Source organism: Scomber scombrus, chromosome 8 (assembly GCF_963691925.1).
Source record: "Scomber scombrus chromosome 8, fScoSco1.1, whole genome shotgun sequence".
Taxonomy (NCBI): Eukaryota; Metazoa; Chordata; class Actinopteri; order Scombriformes; family Scombridae; genus Scomber; species Scomber scombrus.
The window spans coordinates 6,558,178-6,575,455 of NC_084977.1; the positions used below are offsets into that span (position 1 = coordinate 6,558,178).

The 17,278-nt window shown below is 39.1% G+C and overlaps 1 protein-coding gene across 3 annotated transcripts in view; it reads left to right on the forward strand.

Annotated features, from left to right (window-relative positions):
* The first annotated feature begins 4,829 nt into the window (after positions 1-4,829).
* The window catches only part of farp2 (FERM, RhoGEF and pleckstrin domain protein 2), a 28,091-nt gene continuing 15,642 nt past the window's right edge, over positions 4,830-17,278 (forward strand). For 2 of the 3 annotated variants that reach the window (XM_062423612.1, XM_062423614.1), the window contains exons 1-7: positions 4,830-4,919; positions 5,752-5,983; positions 12,952-13,056; positions 14,687-14,729; positions 14,817-14,895; positions 15,291-15,388; positions 15,835-15,949. In XM_062423612.1, coding sequence (XP_062279596.1) covers positions 5,783-5,983; positions 12,952-13,056; positions 14,687-14,729; positions 14,817-14,895; positions 15,291-15,388; positions 15,835-15,949 — 641 coding nt within the window. In that variant the 5' untranslated portion in view covers positions 4,830-4,919; positions 5,752-5,782. Of the gene's footprint in view, positions 4,924-5,751; positions 5,984-12,951; positions 13,057-14,686; positions 14,730-14,816; positions 14,896-15,290; positions 15,389-15,834; positions 15,950-17,278 lie in introns of all 3 variants that reach the window. The other variant, XM_062423613.1, reaches the window with a different exon arrangement.

Here is a 17,278-nt window from a genome sequence, read left to right on the forward strand (position 1 = left end):
GTTCTTTTAGGATTTTCTCCATCCTGTTGGAAGGCTGACTTGTTTTCCTATTGGTTGCAATAAAATCCTTTTAGATTCCCATAAATGTCTAAAAAACCTATAAGACTTTTTATCCTCTTCATAAGAAAAAATGTTTGGCACTGTATTATATTCATAGTCCTGGAAATCAGCTTTTTTTTCCCAATTGAATCTTACAAACATCTTAGAAGATGTTTGTAAAAAAAAAAAAAAAAAAAAACTATAGGATTCCTATCTCTTATTCCTTATTGAAAGTCTAACTTGAATCAAATGCACACTTGGTTCCAGTGATCAGAAGTAAAGATTTGAACAGACTATAAGTGTTTTCTCTTCATCTTTGATCAGATGCATGTGGTGGCTGGGCTTTGAGTCTGCTCAGAGGAGACAGCTGCACAGTTTCAACAAATTGTTAACCACATCATTTCTCAGTGTAGTTTCAGATTCAGCACATTGTGAAAGAGAACAAATTCATGCTAGTCCCACTCACTTCCATCCAGTTTAAGGTCATGAATCAAGTGCAGGAACACAATGTTGTTGTGAATCTGAGCGACCAAATACACACATGCCAAATAATCCTGCCCATGTGTTTGAGGATAACATAACACAGAGAGGCTACCTTTTCAGGTGCAACTCATTCCTCAGGTAGCTTTTAATGGATACAGTGCACAAGGTCACAGAGTCCACAGTTGACTGCATTGCAAACGATGAATACATATAAATAAGAGCACCTGGTAAGTAAGCTCATGCTATTGTGGTTTAAGGAAATCTCTGCAGGAATCTCTTCTAACACACAAACTCTCAAAACTGTCTAAAATGGAGAGCCGAATTGACTTCAATCTGAAAACAATTAAAGGTTCAGCAGCTGAACAGCATTAAACAATTCTTTCTTGTTGTCATAAACCAACCAATTTATTTGCACTTAATGAGCTTAATACTATGTTAATGTTTTGATCATCTCAGGATTTGCAAGGCCACAGCTGAGTAATTTATGAATGAAATGTGTAAATTATAGAACCAATTTCATTTAGTTTGAGTAAACTGCTTATTCAGTGATAATATGCCTTGCTATGTTTATTCATTTACTTCACATGGACTGTAAAATAAACACATTAAACTAGATTTGATTAAAGTGGTAGAGACGTATGGAACTGGTTGATTTACACGTAACGTAACTCACTTCTTAATGATATGTGGGAATGTTCATGCAAACTTGAATCATCATTTATTTAATCTATTTCACAAGAAATGATCAATTACCGCATTTATTCATGGGTGGAGTTTCCTCAGTTGGAAGGCTGGTGAGGGCCATGAGATTAGACTGAAAGCTCCAGAAGAAATCTATTAAGTTTGTTAAACTACACAAGTCAAGAATGACCCTTCAAGCTCAAATTTAATTATGTTGTTCTTGAAGCTTTATGTATTTGTATGGTCACATAAAAAGAAACTGCAATGTCCCCAGTCTGTTTAATAACAGCACCACTGCCAGTGCAATCCAGTGATTTGAATTGGCACATCCCAAATGATAATGCTTTATCACTTCTCATCCAGTATAGACTATTTTGTCTGTGATGTGGCATGCACTTACTCAGGGTTTTCATTCATTGTGTTGGAGTTTTTATTCTGATTGTCTTTTTTAATTTTTCAATCAGTTACATTTTTATTTAACTTAAATGTATGTTTTGTGTAAAGCACCTTAACTATGCTCTTGTGTATGAAATGTGCTGTACCAATAAATTTGCCTTGCTTTGGCAAAGGAGACCGGTCAGTGAAGCATAAAGTATCGTCGGCCATGCATTTCCCATTCTCGGTATGGGTTCAACATATATATAACAACACAATGGTTTCACTTATGTTGTGCTTTGCATCTTCCCACTGAATCTAAAAGGCTTTCGCCAAGGTCTCCACTTGTGCACAGCTGCCTTCTGCCTATCGGAAAGTACCTCGCATATTTTAAACTGCTTCTCTTGTCTCCCTCACTACTGAGACAGCATGTGTCCAGACTCTTGGACAGCAGGAGACAGCTGAGGAAAGGTATGATTTAAAATCATCTCTTTTCTGTCTTTTACCAAAAGTTAAAAAGCACAGTGAAACAGACACATACGCATACATACAGAGCGTAGACAAAATCCACGACATCCTTAAAATATTCTTCATTTGTCAAGCTTGTTATGATAACCCTGTGATAACTTAGGGTTGTTTATTTAAAGGGACACTCCAACTGTTTTGCACATGAAGGCCAGATTATTCATCAAGGAGGTGACTCACACTGTAAAAACAGTTGTATAATGTCTTCTGTGGCTCTGGAGCCCTCTAAAGGCTTAGAAAATAATGATGATATCATCATCGTCCTGAGTTAAGCATGGGAGGTCAAATGTTTCACAAAAACCTCAGTTATCAACATGGGGCCACAGACTTTTATAGATGGGGGCATTTAACAGGAAGGAAAGGTTTCATGTAGATACTTTTGAGTTGCATTATGGGAAATGTAGGCCTGTGTTTGAAGTCAGGATACCTCTGCCTCTGCTGCTCCTATATTCAGATTTTAGAAAATTATCTTGCTACCTCCCACATCTTTATGGACATGCATTCACTTTTTATTTACAAGGCTGCTCCACTGGCATGCATTACATGGCACACGTGAGGCTGTTAGTGTTTCCTCCTTAAAGTAAACATTGATGTCATAACTCAAACATACTGTACATATACCAGACTAATTTCATCACATGCGTGCACTGTTTAAGAGGTCCAGGCTTCTTTGAAGATAATGAATACAGATCAAAAGACAGCATGGGAACATAGAAAAGCCTATCAGTCCTGACTCCACGCCTCCTCCTTTTACTTAGGGAGCATCTTTATCTTTCTTCTTCTTTCTTTCCCAGTGCCTGCTTTCCGTCAACAGCAGATTAAAACAATCATATAATAATGAATCAAAATAATAAGAACCCTAAAGATTATAAAGAGGAAAAACAACAAAGAGAGGCAATAACATACTCATACTTACTGTGAATCAGGCATAAAAAAGTGCATATAATAGTAAAAAGATCATCTATTAAGGACAGGAGAATTTGGTCCTCTAAATGAATGAGAAACGAAAAACGTTGAATAAATGCATAATTGAACAAATTAGAAGAAAAATAATTTAAGTGTTACATTACTACTTTGTATTTCATTAACAAATCACAAAATAGTAACTGAATTCCATGCTTTGACATGTTTGAGTTTTTCTTAGACCATCAAAAAATACACCACAATAATCTGATATAGAGCCATACAGTGTATGGAAAACATTACATACATTTGTTATTGTATGTCTCTCAATAATATCAAATGCTACAAATATTTCACAATGTAGCAAAACTGTATATTTTCATGTTGTCTTTTTATAATGCACACTTGCTGATATGGATACATTGTTCCTTATATTAATTAGGCATCCAGGAAACCTTTTTTTTTTTTTTTTTAATGTGGAGTTTCCTAACAATTGAATTCCAACCAATTGAATTGATGTAATAAAACATGTTTAATGCTCTTTTCAACATTTATTCACTGCTACTTCCTTTTTGGCTTCGTGCAACAATTTTTTTTTCTCAATTTAATTATAATTCATATTGTACATATCATTAAGTAATAAAATGCATTATATTGAATTGTGATCCTAATATGTTGTCCACTTGTATTAACATACATGAGAGGGGCAAAATATTAGGAAAACTTTTTTATTATAACACACTCCAGTCCACCACCACCACCCACTATGATAATAAACATAAAGCATAACTATCACCTCTCTATTAATATCAACAAAACAGAAAATGTATAAACTTCATAAAAGTAGAATTTATGGCAGAGCTGTTTTGTATTAGATTGCATGAGACTGTACAGGTGTCCCTAATAAAGTGAGTGAGTTTATTTTAATAATACTTAATATTACATATGCCAGATATATATTTTCTCATGTTGAATATAAGGTTGTATTCTGCACAATGTATTCAAATTACATATATTACAAATAAATGTACAGATATCTACATTATTAGCCTATAAGAACAAAACAAATCGTCCTGGCAATTTTCAGCACATATAGTGTTATGTAATTAATGATTTTCGATGAAAACGTGTTTCTATCGTTTATTATTTGATATAAATGTTTATGTGTCATAATTTCTTCTGGGATCCATCTAAGCAGTTGTTCTTTACTTAGAGAAAACAGTAGGGGGAGCTCCATCACAATGCCAGAAGTGACCTTTTCCTTTCCTTCTGTATATGTAGTCTTATTGTTCAAGTTCTGCAGAAATGTGGGCTGAAATGCAATCAATACAACATGTATTGATGCAATTAAGCTTTATTGAGAAATAAAGCACAGGAAAAATCTCATACACTGTGTTAACTCACGTGTCCAGAGAAATGTGTGTTATTAAATTTGTATTATTTGGGCGGTCACAGCATTGATCTCATATAATCTAAGGGTCAAACTTCAGCCCAAACTTAAATAAAGGCTATGAGTCAAATCAGATAAAAACAATTACCAGATAAAACAATCTTTTTATTTCCTGTGTGTCTACAGCTGTTGGCCTACAGATTAAACAAACGTAGCCTGGAGACCACAAAACCTTTAAAACTTTCCACTAGCCCTTTATTAGTGAGCCACAACATATTATTTTAAAGGCGGACAAGTTTATTCTCCATCCATCACAGCTATTTAAAGTAAGGGAAGGTAAATCTCCGCTCCTCAAGCCTACAATCCGAAGCCACATTTCAACCAATCGCAGGCCGACTGAGACTGCTTCAGCCAATCACAGACGAGCGTGAGTGCGCACTCCTTTGGACGACGACCATGGACTGGAGTAGTGTCCATTTCGATGTGAAAACTTTTAGCATTTAGTTTCGACTCAAGAAAAACGGTAAGTGTTTTACTACTTTTTGAGCATTTAGTCACATTTAGATAATATGCCGGCATTTTCTATAAGAAATTCCGGATATAGTAATTACACTTCGGTTCGCTTATCGTCGGTAAACTAATGTCTATTGACCTCCCTTTTGCAAAAAGAAAATAAACCACCACGTTTAACAATTTCCTCGTTCATTACCGACGTTTAGCTTCTTTATTTTCTTAGAAATGTCCGAATATGTAACTGTGAAGTCTTACCGACCCAGTTTGGCCCATATACAATGCTATTAAACGCAAAATCAGTACGCCGTCTTGTCCTTTTCGTATTTTGTCTTTACGCTTCAACCAAACTCGTGTTAAGTGCTACACAGGTAACTTTAGTGTTAGCTCCGGTCAGTATTACGTTAGCTGTTGGTTTTGCGCAAAAAACGTAAACTTTATGTGTTGGGGAAATTGGCAGCACTCACCAGCTAAATGTTGGTAAAATATCAAAGTTGCTGGTCGATTTCAGACGTTCAATAATGATTTACTATTGAGTAGCTTTTGAATTTGAACATTTATCTTATCAGTGGCTGGTTTTAAAAATAGTTCCCACCCGGGTTTTACGTCTTATAAATGAGCCTCACATGCACATAAACTGCTTCAGTCAAGACTCCTTTTTGCAATGAAACATGCAAAAACTATATTAAACCCAAAATATACTACCTGTAGTCAAGCTACAGCACCCAAGGTTGCATTTGCACTCATCCACTCAAAATAACAATTTTAACTATGTTTCATCATATTTTTGCATTTTCCCCCCCTAATTCTGCTCTTGATTTCTGTTGTCCTTTCTGTGTTTGCAGGAGCGAGGTGGTGGAGCTGCTCTGAGCAGGAATGGGGGAGATAGAGGGTTCATACCGGGTCCTGCAGACCCCTGGCACAAGGCTAGGAGCCCAATTCAATGCTGGTGTCAGCACGTTGGAGCCGGGCCAGAGCCTCAGTGGCAACATGGCCAGCGGGAGCAAAAGCCACGGACGAGGACTACAAATCCGTGTGCAGGGCCTGGACGACTCACAGGAGTTCTTTGATGTGGACGTGAGTTACTATTCCAACTGTTGCGCAGCTGCCTCATTGAGTTGCCCCCCCCAACATCTCTTATTTACACTGTGATAAGGCTGCTGTTTGTTGCACAGCGTTGCATTATTGTCCTGCGGGATACCCTGCTTTGCGTGTTGGTGACAGCTGCCACATGGCTTTGGGTCTAAAATCCCTTCCCTCCTTAAGACTTCTTATTCAGACAACTTAGTGCAAACTCACCAGGGCACTTTTTAGATTCAGAACGCCCAACTATTAGTAATTTTCTCTCCTGGTAAGTCTTAAGTCTTGCCCAACAAGAGAGCTAGATAAAACGTACATCCACGACTCAAGCTTGAACATGTTGACATTTATGGTCGATGCGCCAGACTTGTTTTCAATTCTGTCTCTTCATTGTATTGACTTCTCACACTGTGTATTCATTAGTAGTTTGTCTTAACCCTCATATACTGTTCATATTCCGACTCATAATTAGTCTATACACCAATTCACATTCTTAAATTCCCCCTTAAGTCATTAGTAAATGTTTGATTAATCTTAGGTTAATTAATCACAAGTCAAACTTGTACATTTGCATATATAAAAATGTGTATCAGCTGCACAAAAATTAAAAAATTATGCCTTTTATTTCCATTGTTGTATACTGTGAGTCACATTAGGAAAAGTCTGGCTAAAAAGAAATGTGTATAGGGTGTTTTTACAGCTCTCAAATGTAAAAATGGGTCAAACTTTACCCATAACAGTATGTAAGGGTTAAACTGAGGAGGCTGGAATGAGCAAATGACAATAGGTGTAGTTTTGTTGGATGGATTTTTCATATTTTCTAGCCTCCTTTATGTCTGGTATGATTTGACTGTTTTATTTAACTTCAGAGGTCATGTGATTGGCAGAAAACATGGGGTTTCTAGTTGTTGTTTTACCATTATCAGCTCCACCTCAAGGCATAATGTCAACACTGACTTGTTATAGTAATATTCAGCCATGTTAATCAAAAGGAGACGTGTTTTCTGTAATAAAACATAAATATTTAAGAAAACTAAAGCTGTAATTAAACCTGAGTAAATATCTAACCTAGCTTAGTAGCTGCTTTTTTTTTCATTGTAATTACTTAAGAAAGAAGATAATCCCTTTTAAAGATTGGCAGTCGGTTTGAACAAACTTCTAGATCCGCATCGGGCCTGCACTTTCCCGTGTTTACTCGCCAAGTCGCTGCAGGAGTCGTTGAGAAGGCAAATAGGAAGCAATAAGGAAGCCACTGTATCAGAGCACAGCTTCCTGTCTTTTCAGATGGAGGCGAGGTTATCAAAGTGATCAAAGTGAAGTGAAGTACTTCACAAGGGAAAATACAAACAACCACCATGGAGTTTAAACTTGCCAGGGTAATATAACCGGACCTATAAGTGACTAATTGAATTAGGATAGGTCAGTGTGTTTAACGTGTGTAATTACTCTATTCTAAATCCTCATTCAGCCACAACAATAGCGGTTCTGGCAGCTGTAGTTTGGGGGCACTGCTGAGACAGACCTTTCATAATCTTACGCACCATATGTTGTCTCAACGTCTTAAGCTAATAGAATGTGACGGACGCAAGTTTAATTTGTACAGGAGTGGGTCTATGCAGTGTTCAATAGAGGAAAACTTTAGAGGAGATTTTTTCTTTTTTTTTCTTTTGGTTGGCCCTTCATGTGAAAGAACAACTGAGCTCGAAGCCCGTAGAGCTGAATGTACACGGTGTTGATAGGAGGTGGCAGACAGAAATACATGGCTGCAAAAGGGGAATGACGGCAATCCTGTTGTCAAGCAGACTGCAGTTTGCCAAGAACAAGATGGCCTCTGTTGTTCAGCCGCTGCCCAACATTGTTTCATATTGCAGTTCATTCAGTCTCGGGGAGCTGTGGGCTGCTGAGAGAATACTGTTTATCTCTGCGCACAGAGAGGCTGCAGTGCTAAAACACATCAGACTTACCTCAGACTTCTCTTGTATTGTTGTTATTATTATTATTAGTTCACGTCTATTTAAACAGGAGAAAAATGAGTGAAGCAGCAACTTTTCTAGGATTGTAATTGTAGTTTTTTCTCTCTGTCATGTACCGAATGCACAAATAGATATAAAATTGCAGTGTTGAATGTTTGAAATGGTTGTGGCCTTCAAGCTACGGCCTCTCCTCGCTGTGGCATTTTCGGTCTCTCAGCTGCCCAAATTTGTCCTCCGTTAGAGTAAAAAGTCTTTATCACCTGCTGCCTTCACTGTATACAGTATACAGTGTAAATATACTCTGCTCTATCCTCTCTGACACACACACACACACACACACACACACACACACGCAGGGCACTCATGCTTCTCTCTTTGTCACGCTCTGTGCTTTTTCACCCTGTAATCCATCACACATTTCATGTGGTGACAGCGTTGAAGCTAACATACGTGGAAAAATACGTGGGAATTATGGCTGCATAACCTCTTTAGCGTGAGAACAACAACAACAACGACAACAGATAAATCAGATCAGAGGGCGAGTGTGCTTTTTGATCTGCAGGTCTTCATCTGTTGCAGGTACCCGGTGCGCTCGTCATTAGCAGACATTTGCCTGCATGGCTCTTGTCCGCTAGGCCCCTCCCACCACCCAGCGCAGGAGAAAGCTCAGCCTTGTGGTCTCTTCTGGACAGGGGAGGCAGGGCAAGAGGGGAGGAGGGGGGGCGGGAAACACAGGCTCCTTTTATCCAGCACGGCCGGCCCCTCCGCTGGCCTTAACTCTCAGCTGAAAGCTCACTAAAAGGGCCGAGGGTGGAGACGTGGAAGCTAACTGTGTGAAAACTGCAGTACAGTTAGGGTGGTCGGGGGGGGGGGCACCGGTGGCAGGGAGTCCGGGCAGTCTTTGCTTTAGTGTTAGCAAACAAGCACATAAATAGCAAGGTTGACAACCAGGAGGGTGGAGGGAGAGACAGAGAGGGGACAGCCTCTAGTGTTAAAAGAGCAGTTCAGAGAGGGAGCAGTCACAGCCAGTACAAAGTTTGAGTCGGGGTGGTGGGGGGAGGGGGACAAACTCTCAGGAGCGAAACCCCTCTAAAAGTTGGGGCCAGGAATTTCAACCAAGCAGCTTGTTGTTGTTTTTTTTAAAAATCCCATTATGATCATGTCAGTAATGGATGATGAAACTCGTGTAACTTTAATTGTGTTAGTGCTGTTTTTATCTTTGAACTAGTCCGAGTGTGGATGGACTATGAACTGTTCTCTCACTGCCTCGGGATAAACTTATGCTGGGTTAGTATAGTTTAACTGTGCTATACGATGATCTGTGTTGCTACTTTACTGAAAATGACGAATGCAGATCTGTGGATGGAGCTTCATTAGAAATCTGTTGCTGAGTGGTGTTACTCTTCATAACAGCCACTAAAGCTCTCACCTCTACAAGCACGCACACTATCCTTTTGTGTACTGAAGTAGCTAAACATTTCAATGGCTACGCAGAGAAGGACTCGTTTAACATGTCAAACAATCTCTCGTTCTGTGTAACTCTCCTTGATATCACCGATCTCTACAGTTGTTACAGTTTTGGGGCTTTTTTTAGCACTTGGAGTATTTGGCTGCCACTCATGGGCGTCCCATTTGGAGCCCAGGTTAAGATTGAAAAGTACCTTGGCTTACACAGGTGACCGGAGCTGAAGGTGTGCTAAAAACCACCTGATCCCGATTACCGCCGCATTCTGTTTATCTGCCAACAAAAACTCCCCCGACCAACTGCTCACAGGTGTGTCCCACAGCACAGGTAGAGAAAGGAAATCAAGGCCAATTATTCTAAATGAAAGTTGCCAGTCATCAAAGAACCTGCTGAACTCTGAAAAGCTCCCCTAGCAGACGTGTGAAAGTGGCCACCGGTGTGCAGAGCTTTTATAATGTATGTCAGCAGGAAACCCGCCCACCCCAACCACCCCCATCCTAAACAATGTATGTCCCACTGTGCCAAGTACAAGCCCAAACACACCCCTTTTCTCAATAAGAGGTGCTGCTGGAGGAGAGTATCCACCGTTATTTGGTAAACCGGTCATGCAAGGTACACCCAAGTCCTGGATTTGAGTCATGTTGGGTCATATTTGGGTTACACCTGTCTATGGTTTTTAGTCTCTCCTTGCTCAGTCTCTATGAATGAGAAGGACACTCCTCCCACATAACGGGCTGCTTTTCAAACCTAGTACTAACACGCCCGCCCTCCTCCTTTTACCCCTCTCCCACACACACACAGACACGCACACACAATTACACACAGGAGATTTGTCTCCCAGAGAAACATCTGTTTGTCATAATCTCTGCTGCTTTTGGAGCTTGATTGGGTGACCCACTGACCCGCCTTTTAATGTTAGAGCTCAGAGATGATTCGGCGGTCCATACCCGCAAGTTGGGTGTGAACATGCAATCCCTCTGTCACACCACAGATGTGCTGGAAATGAAGATGCCAGCTTTTTTTTTCTTTTTTCCTTTAGATGGTATCCCACTGATACTGGATGTGACTCATTTGTTTTGCATGGCAGAATGAATCTAGATGCATCTGGTTGCAGAGTGCAAATCCTTGTTTTTGCCAACACTTTAAGACTCTAAGATTGGGATTTAAGTAATATGACAATATTTTTTAAAGATTTTTTTGTTCCAATTTATTAAAGATTTAGTCTAAAAATTGTCTTGAAAAAATTCAGGTTTGGATCGTTGCCTTTTTTACATGCCATTATCTCTCCTTCATTTGACTTTTATTTAGTCTTACACATTATAAACTGTTATTATAATAGTGGTATTTTAATCGTTTATACACTAACTGCACACACAGAAAACCCAATCTAGCCACTAGCAATAACTGCTCTAAATGCTCCAAAAACCTGATCCTGTAATAACTGCAACAGCAATTTTGAGTGTAATATTTAGGGGAATTGTGCGATATTGATGACAGAGAGTGGAATATCTTGTTTGTGTGTATTATGTGTTTTAGTTTATTACTAATTACTCATTTATTTTATTCTTTTACAAGCACCTTTTTTTACTCATGATACCATAAGGCTTGCTTTCAATTTAGTTGTACATGTACAATGACAATATATACTGTTCTATTCTATTCTACTCTATTAAAGGGAAATTATCTATATTATAATGCCAGGTTGATGCTGGATATGAAATTAGGCAGATCTGGTGCATAATTCTCTACAGCCACCACACTACACTGCATACTTTTAGTGTATTCATGCAGGAGGAGGTGAGGGTTTTGGAAGCTGCTAGTGCTAGAGCAGTGAAAATGTCATCAGATTGTGGGAGATAAAGCTCAAACTGTCCCAAAGAGAAAGCTGAAGGGATTTTTTTTTTTTTACTCTCCCTCGAGACCAGAGCGCTGCGACTGCAGTATTACATTCCTGCAGAGAGGTAATGAGTAACATAAAGGGAGGAGCTTTTCTCAAAACACCAGTCGACAGAAAGTGGACTTCTCATGACTAATACAGCGAGGGAGAGAAGAAGAAGAAGAAAAAAAATCAGTTAACTGTTTACTTTAATCGGCCATTGCTCAATCAATCACCTCAGCTATGCTTCATTAGTTTTCACAGCTTGGCAAAAACACTTCAGTCAGTGTTTATTAAGAGTCAGTCAAGTGTTGTGATTATGCCTGTCTGTTTACCTCAAATTCACACACACACACACACATCAGTTTAGTCATCACACATGCAGGCGGTGGCTCATATTGCACAATGAAGGAATGAGGTGGACATTGTAAAAATTAAAGAGAAATTTTAGTTGGAAATGTCTTTATATGCGAGAACTTTTTTTTTTTAATCTACTGACTTTGTTTACACAGCACCTCAGACATGGGTCCCGTCTGCTCAGAGCTCAGTATATGATTACACTGACTCTTTGTTGAAACGGCGTTCACTGAAGCTCACTGAATGAGGCAGACAGAGGGAGAGGGAGAGAGAGAAAAAACACCATCAAAATATTCCTTTACATTTGGCCGCTAACGCTTTTGAAATACTTACCGATGCTGCCTGGATTGTATGTTTGGCCTGCACTCAAAGACAACCCAAAGTATTTTAACACACCACTCTTTTCCTCTCTCTCTTGTGTTGAGGCTGGCTGTAACCGGACACTGTAAACGCACCGAAAAGTGGCATTTTACAACAGATTCTTCAATTTATGGATGTCGTGTCAGTCGGTTTCACCTGCACATGATAGATTCCCCCCCCCAACATCAGAACATCTGATTGTCTTGAAGTAATGAAAGTACTAACTACAGTAAATCTCCCGCCGCTCTTTGAGTTGCTTTTACTTCAGCCAATGCAAAAGCAGTTCTTTTTATAAGGCTTTTAAAAATACTATTTTACATTACAACCAGATGTTTGAGGCTATAATTTTCTCAAAAAGTCACAGGCTAGGATTCCAAACCTCAAGTGCAGTGTGTGCTCAGTACATAGTAATTAGTTCTTCATTTAGTGAAAACAAAACCCCACAGCGTCGAGAAGGTAAACTCAGTCAGATTTCCTGCTCGTGATTCAGCTGCACTCCAGATATAAAAGCTAAATGTACAGTAGGACACTTTCTTTTCTTTTTTTAAGTCGACTTGCTCATCCAAGTGGAGGAAACTATTTGAATGGACAGATGGAACGTACTCTGCCATAAAACACACAATGAAGTGGATCATTTACAGATGCCAAATATTTTCGGCACCACACAGACACAGAGCATTTTATTCTGCGCTCATTTACAACACAGGCATTTCGTTCCTCACCTCAGCACAAGCAAAGTACTGTTTTTTGTTGTTGTTGTTGATCACTCATGTTAGTCTGTCAGCTTTAAAAGTTTTTCACTTTTTAGATAAAATAAAGCAATTTCTCTCCCTATTGAGATTGTAAAATGTCTCATCATTGGGCTTTTAAGATCTTTGTGTTGACACAGAGATGAAAATAACGATTCCTTCTTCTTTGTTGTTCTTTCTTTCAGCCAAAAGCTTTTGGACAGGCCTTCCTCTCTGAGGTTTTCCTGCGAGGTAACCTCATAGAGCGTGATTACTTTGGCCTCGAGTTTCAGAACATGCAGATGAACTGGGTACGTACACCGTCAACCGTGTCTTTTGTTTCCTGTTAGAAGCAGACACATCGAATATCCAGGAACACACATGCAAGTGAATTCTACATGTCGCTTAAGAGCTAAAGCAAACAGCGTTTCAAAAGTCAAAGGTCACAGCTCGCTGACAGCAAGACTTGAGTCGAGGCACAGATTAGCTTTTCAGTCATGTCTCAGCTGCTCTGTGGCTCCTCTGTAGCTTTTGCACTGCAGTGAAGCAAGTGAAGTAGTATTGTTTTTACTGGACTAAAGCAGTATATAATCCTGGAATATTTTTAGCTTGTCTGGCACCCATGGCCGTACACAAATGTCAAACTTTCCATTGTTGTATTCGTGCAGAAACATTAGTGAAATTCAAGACCACCAAGAATTGTCTTTGTTGTATAGCAGCAGAGGAGAGATATGAAACATTTATTATCTTCAAAGAGAACAGAGTCGGTTATTTTTACAAGACCATTAGCCTTTTAACGCATTGGAAAGCCATACGCTGCATATATACTGCACATTTGTTGTTCTGTTTGATTTTTAAACCTTCAACTACAGATAATTAGAACTAAGTGCCTTTAACCAACAAACCCGACCAAAGCAGGAGAGAACTACATGTCAGACTTTTGAAATGAATGGTAACTTTTTTCATTGTTCAGTTTTACAAGAAAAATAACAATATACAACATATTAGAGTTGAAATGACGATCAATTGCAGCTGTTTTAGTAATTGATTGTTTGATCGTTTGAGTCATTTTCAAGCCAAAATATCAAACATTGCTTTGTTTTAAGCTTCTCTATTGTGAGGATTTGCAGTTTGTGAAGTGATAGTTCACTGAATATTGCTTTTCAAACATCGGTTGGATAAAATCAGGCATTTGAAGGCGACATCTATGTCGAATGACAGTGTAATACACTATTTAGACTGAGTAAAATGGTTACTGGCATTTTTGACCCACAAATATGGTTTTGAAGAGCTGCAACTAATGTTTATTTTCATTCTCGATGCCAATTTTCTCAAACATTCGATCATTTCATCCAGAAAAGGCCACAGAATAGTGAAAAATACTCACCATAATTTTGCAGAGAGTTTTCAGATAGTCATGCCAAAACCCAAAAAACATTAGTCTTATGAGTCAGCACGATGAGAAAAAGCTGCAAATCCTTCAATTTGAGAAGCTGGAAACATCAGTGATTTGCTTAAAAATGACTTAAATGGTAAAAAAAAGAAAAAGAAAATAGCACCAAATTTAATCAATGAATCCATCAATCTTTCGTCTCTAATTGGTTGCACTGGCATCTATCCCTTTTTCTCTTAATTTATTTAGCAAAGATGTGTTCCTATGAGCCAAAAGAAGAATTCAGGCAGGTATCAGCTGATAGCAGTTTTTCAAGGTATCTTACTGGATCAGGCACATTCCTCCCTCAATCAGGCCCAGATGTAAAAGTGCAGGCACGCTCCTACAGTGGGATATAGAAGCCAGGTTTTTGCCTAAAACATTGCCACATTACTCTACTACCATCCAGAAATACCATCCAGATGCATCCTCTGTGTAGTAAGGGGGTCATTTAAGTTCATTTAAGCGCTCCTAACACAGTGAAGCTCACACTGTTTCTTTCTCCTCAGGTTTGGTTGGAACCCACAAAACCCATCATGAGACAAGTCAGAAGTAAGCAAGTTCAAATATGAGTTCATACTTCACCTTTTTAATGAAATTGCGGAGCGGGGCTGATGATCTGTTTTTCATGTTTTTCAGGACCAGCAAATACGCTATTTAGACTGTCAGTGAAATTCTTTCCTCCAGACCCAGGTCAGCTGCAGGAAGAGTACACGAGGTCAGTGACTGTAATTTCCTACTGGATATTACATTTATCTCATGCCTGTGTAGTAGAGCTTCACAAAACAAACTGCTTTTTTTCCCCCTTCTCAGAAGCTCATGATTATTGTTTTCAGAGAAATGTAATATATGTCCTCCCTCTAAAATATTGTAATGCTTTACTTCATTCAGTAAGAATGCATATACATTATTTTCACTCTGGAAAATCCCCCCCCCCAAAAAAATATGTCCTTGTGTATTCTCACATTAATAAATAACCAGCTTTAGCAAAGTTCCATTACATGACATTTACTTTTGATAAAGGCACTTAGTTTGGCGCTTAGTTACCTCTCATGAACATAAACAGATGGACACTAAGCCGCTGTGCTTTTTTTAATTTTTTTTTTTTTATAGGTACTTATTCTCCCTGCAGATGAAAAGAGATCTAATGGAGGGCCGCTTGATCTGCACAGAAAGTACTGGAGCCCTGCTTGCCTCTCACCTTGTCCAGTGTACGTTTTTAAGCTGATGTTTTAACTACATTTGTTGGTTGTTTATTTGAAAGGGATAATGCACTTTACATATACTTTATTGTACCAGATTAAGATACTTTTCAAGTGTATTCACTGAATTTCAATGTCACACTTTAGTATTTACAACAGCTGTAGTAGCATTACAGTGGTTTGGACTGGGCAGCTTTGTTTCAGCGCACAGAAACACAAACACATGCTAAAAATGCCTGGACATAAATGCATGTGTGTAATTATACGCCCACATCCAACTTAAAAGCACAGCTGTATTTCAATGTCATAACTGATGTCATAAAAAGAAGTGATAAAAGAGAATCAGGCATTTTATTCCAGTAAAGCAATACAAATAAACAGATTTATCAATGGTACTGATCAATAACAGTAAACATCTGTTCAGAAAGGCTCATTTCCTCTATCTTAAACCACAGCTGAGATCGGAGACTATGATGACGTAGCAGACAGGGACTTCCTGAGGATGAACAAGCTGTTGCCTTACCAAGAGAAGGTGCAAGAGGGGATCATGGAGCTCCACTGCCGGCATGTGTAAGTCGCTCCATCCGATCCATCCTACACCCTAGTTTCATGTTGAGCCAAAGCTCTGTGATTACATTTGTGTGTTGCCTTTCCCTTACTTGGCCGTGCTAGTTTGGTTCCAGCTACTTCTCTGACCTGCTGACATAAACACGTTAAATAATGTTAGTCCAGCTGTAGACTCATTCCTACCACAAAATAGGTTTCCTCCATTTCTCACAGAACTTCTGTTTCACTCTATTGTGCTTAGTTAATCATGACAATATGTACGTACAATGCTTGAAATGAAAAGCTCTGAAGTATAACTGTAGCAGTTTTGTCAGAGTAACAAGAGTCAATCTCAGTTGTTGCTTTCTACCACTGACCACGTGTTAAGCTGTTTTTAAGCCAGTTTACTGTGACGTTGACACAGCTCAGTAGAGGACCGGGACTGTCACGGTCTGGCCTTACTCCAACTAGGGCAATAATATTGTGGGTTACTGCCTTTATTCCCTGCTGTGAGAATGCAGTGGAAATATCAAAAACATGATGGCAGCAAATCACAACACACCACAACAGTAACACTCTGGAAATATTACTTCAGTGAGGAGCAACACCAGCTGTTGTAAGGGCTAAAAAATTGCACACTTTCATAGAAGATGACACACAATCTGTAGTTCAACATATAGTTTACAATTGCCTCTATTTAGGCAAGTTATTAATATGATAACCTGTTAAGTGTTGCTGTTTTTTATTGTCTCTGCTGACATCTGAATGAAAGTAACACACCAGCCTTCTCAGTAAGCTTGAGTAATGGCTCATTCAGTATCTGTATGTGGTTTAGAATTAACACTCTAAAACTCTTTACTGGAAATGTTGCGTTAAATCTTAATGGAACCATGAATTTTGAGTATTTACTACACATCATTGCCTCCAACCTTTTTGTGGCTCATCTTGAATTTGACACTACATCCCATAGAGGGTATCACATGAATACGAAAGCAGTGTCATGTTGACTGTGCCCCTTTTTCATGTGGCTGTAAACACAAATGTTTAGTGTTAACAGAGATGAGGTAACTGAACTGGGACAACTGTGTGTTCTAGCTAAACAATTATAATGAGGGGGTTTGCTTCATTTCAGACTCCATAGTGTCACAGAACCACTCACTGCACTTTTCCCACCAGCAGCCTCCTTATTAGCACAGTACTATCCCGTGGCCAATAGGGTCTCTTTTCAACCCAGTGTATTAGGCGGCTCTAAAGACCTTTGCTAATCTCTTCCCTTGGTTGCCAGTGTGGAAGCGCAAGCGGCGAGTTCCCTGGCCTAATCCCCTACTCTGGCCGGTCTATTAGCCATAAGGC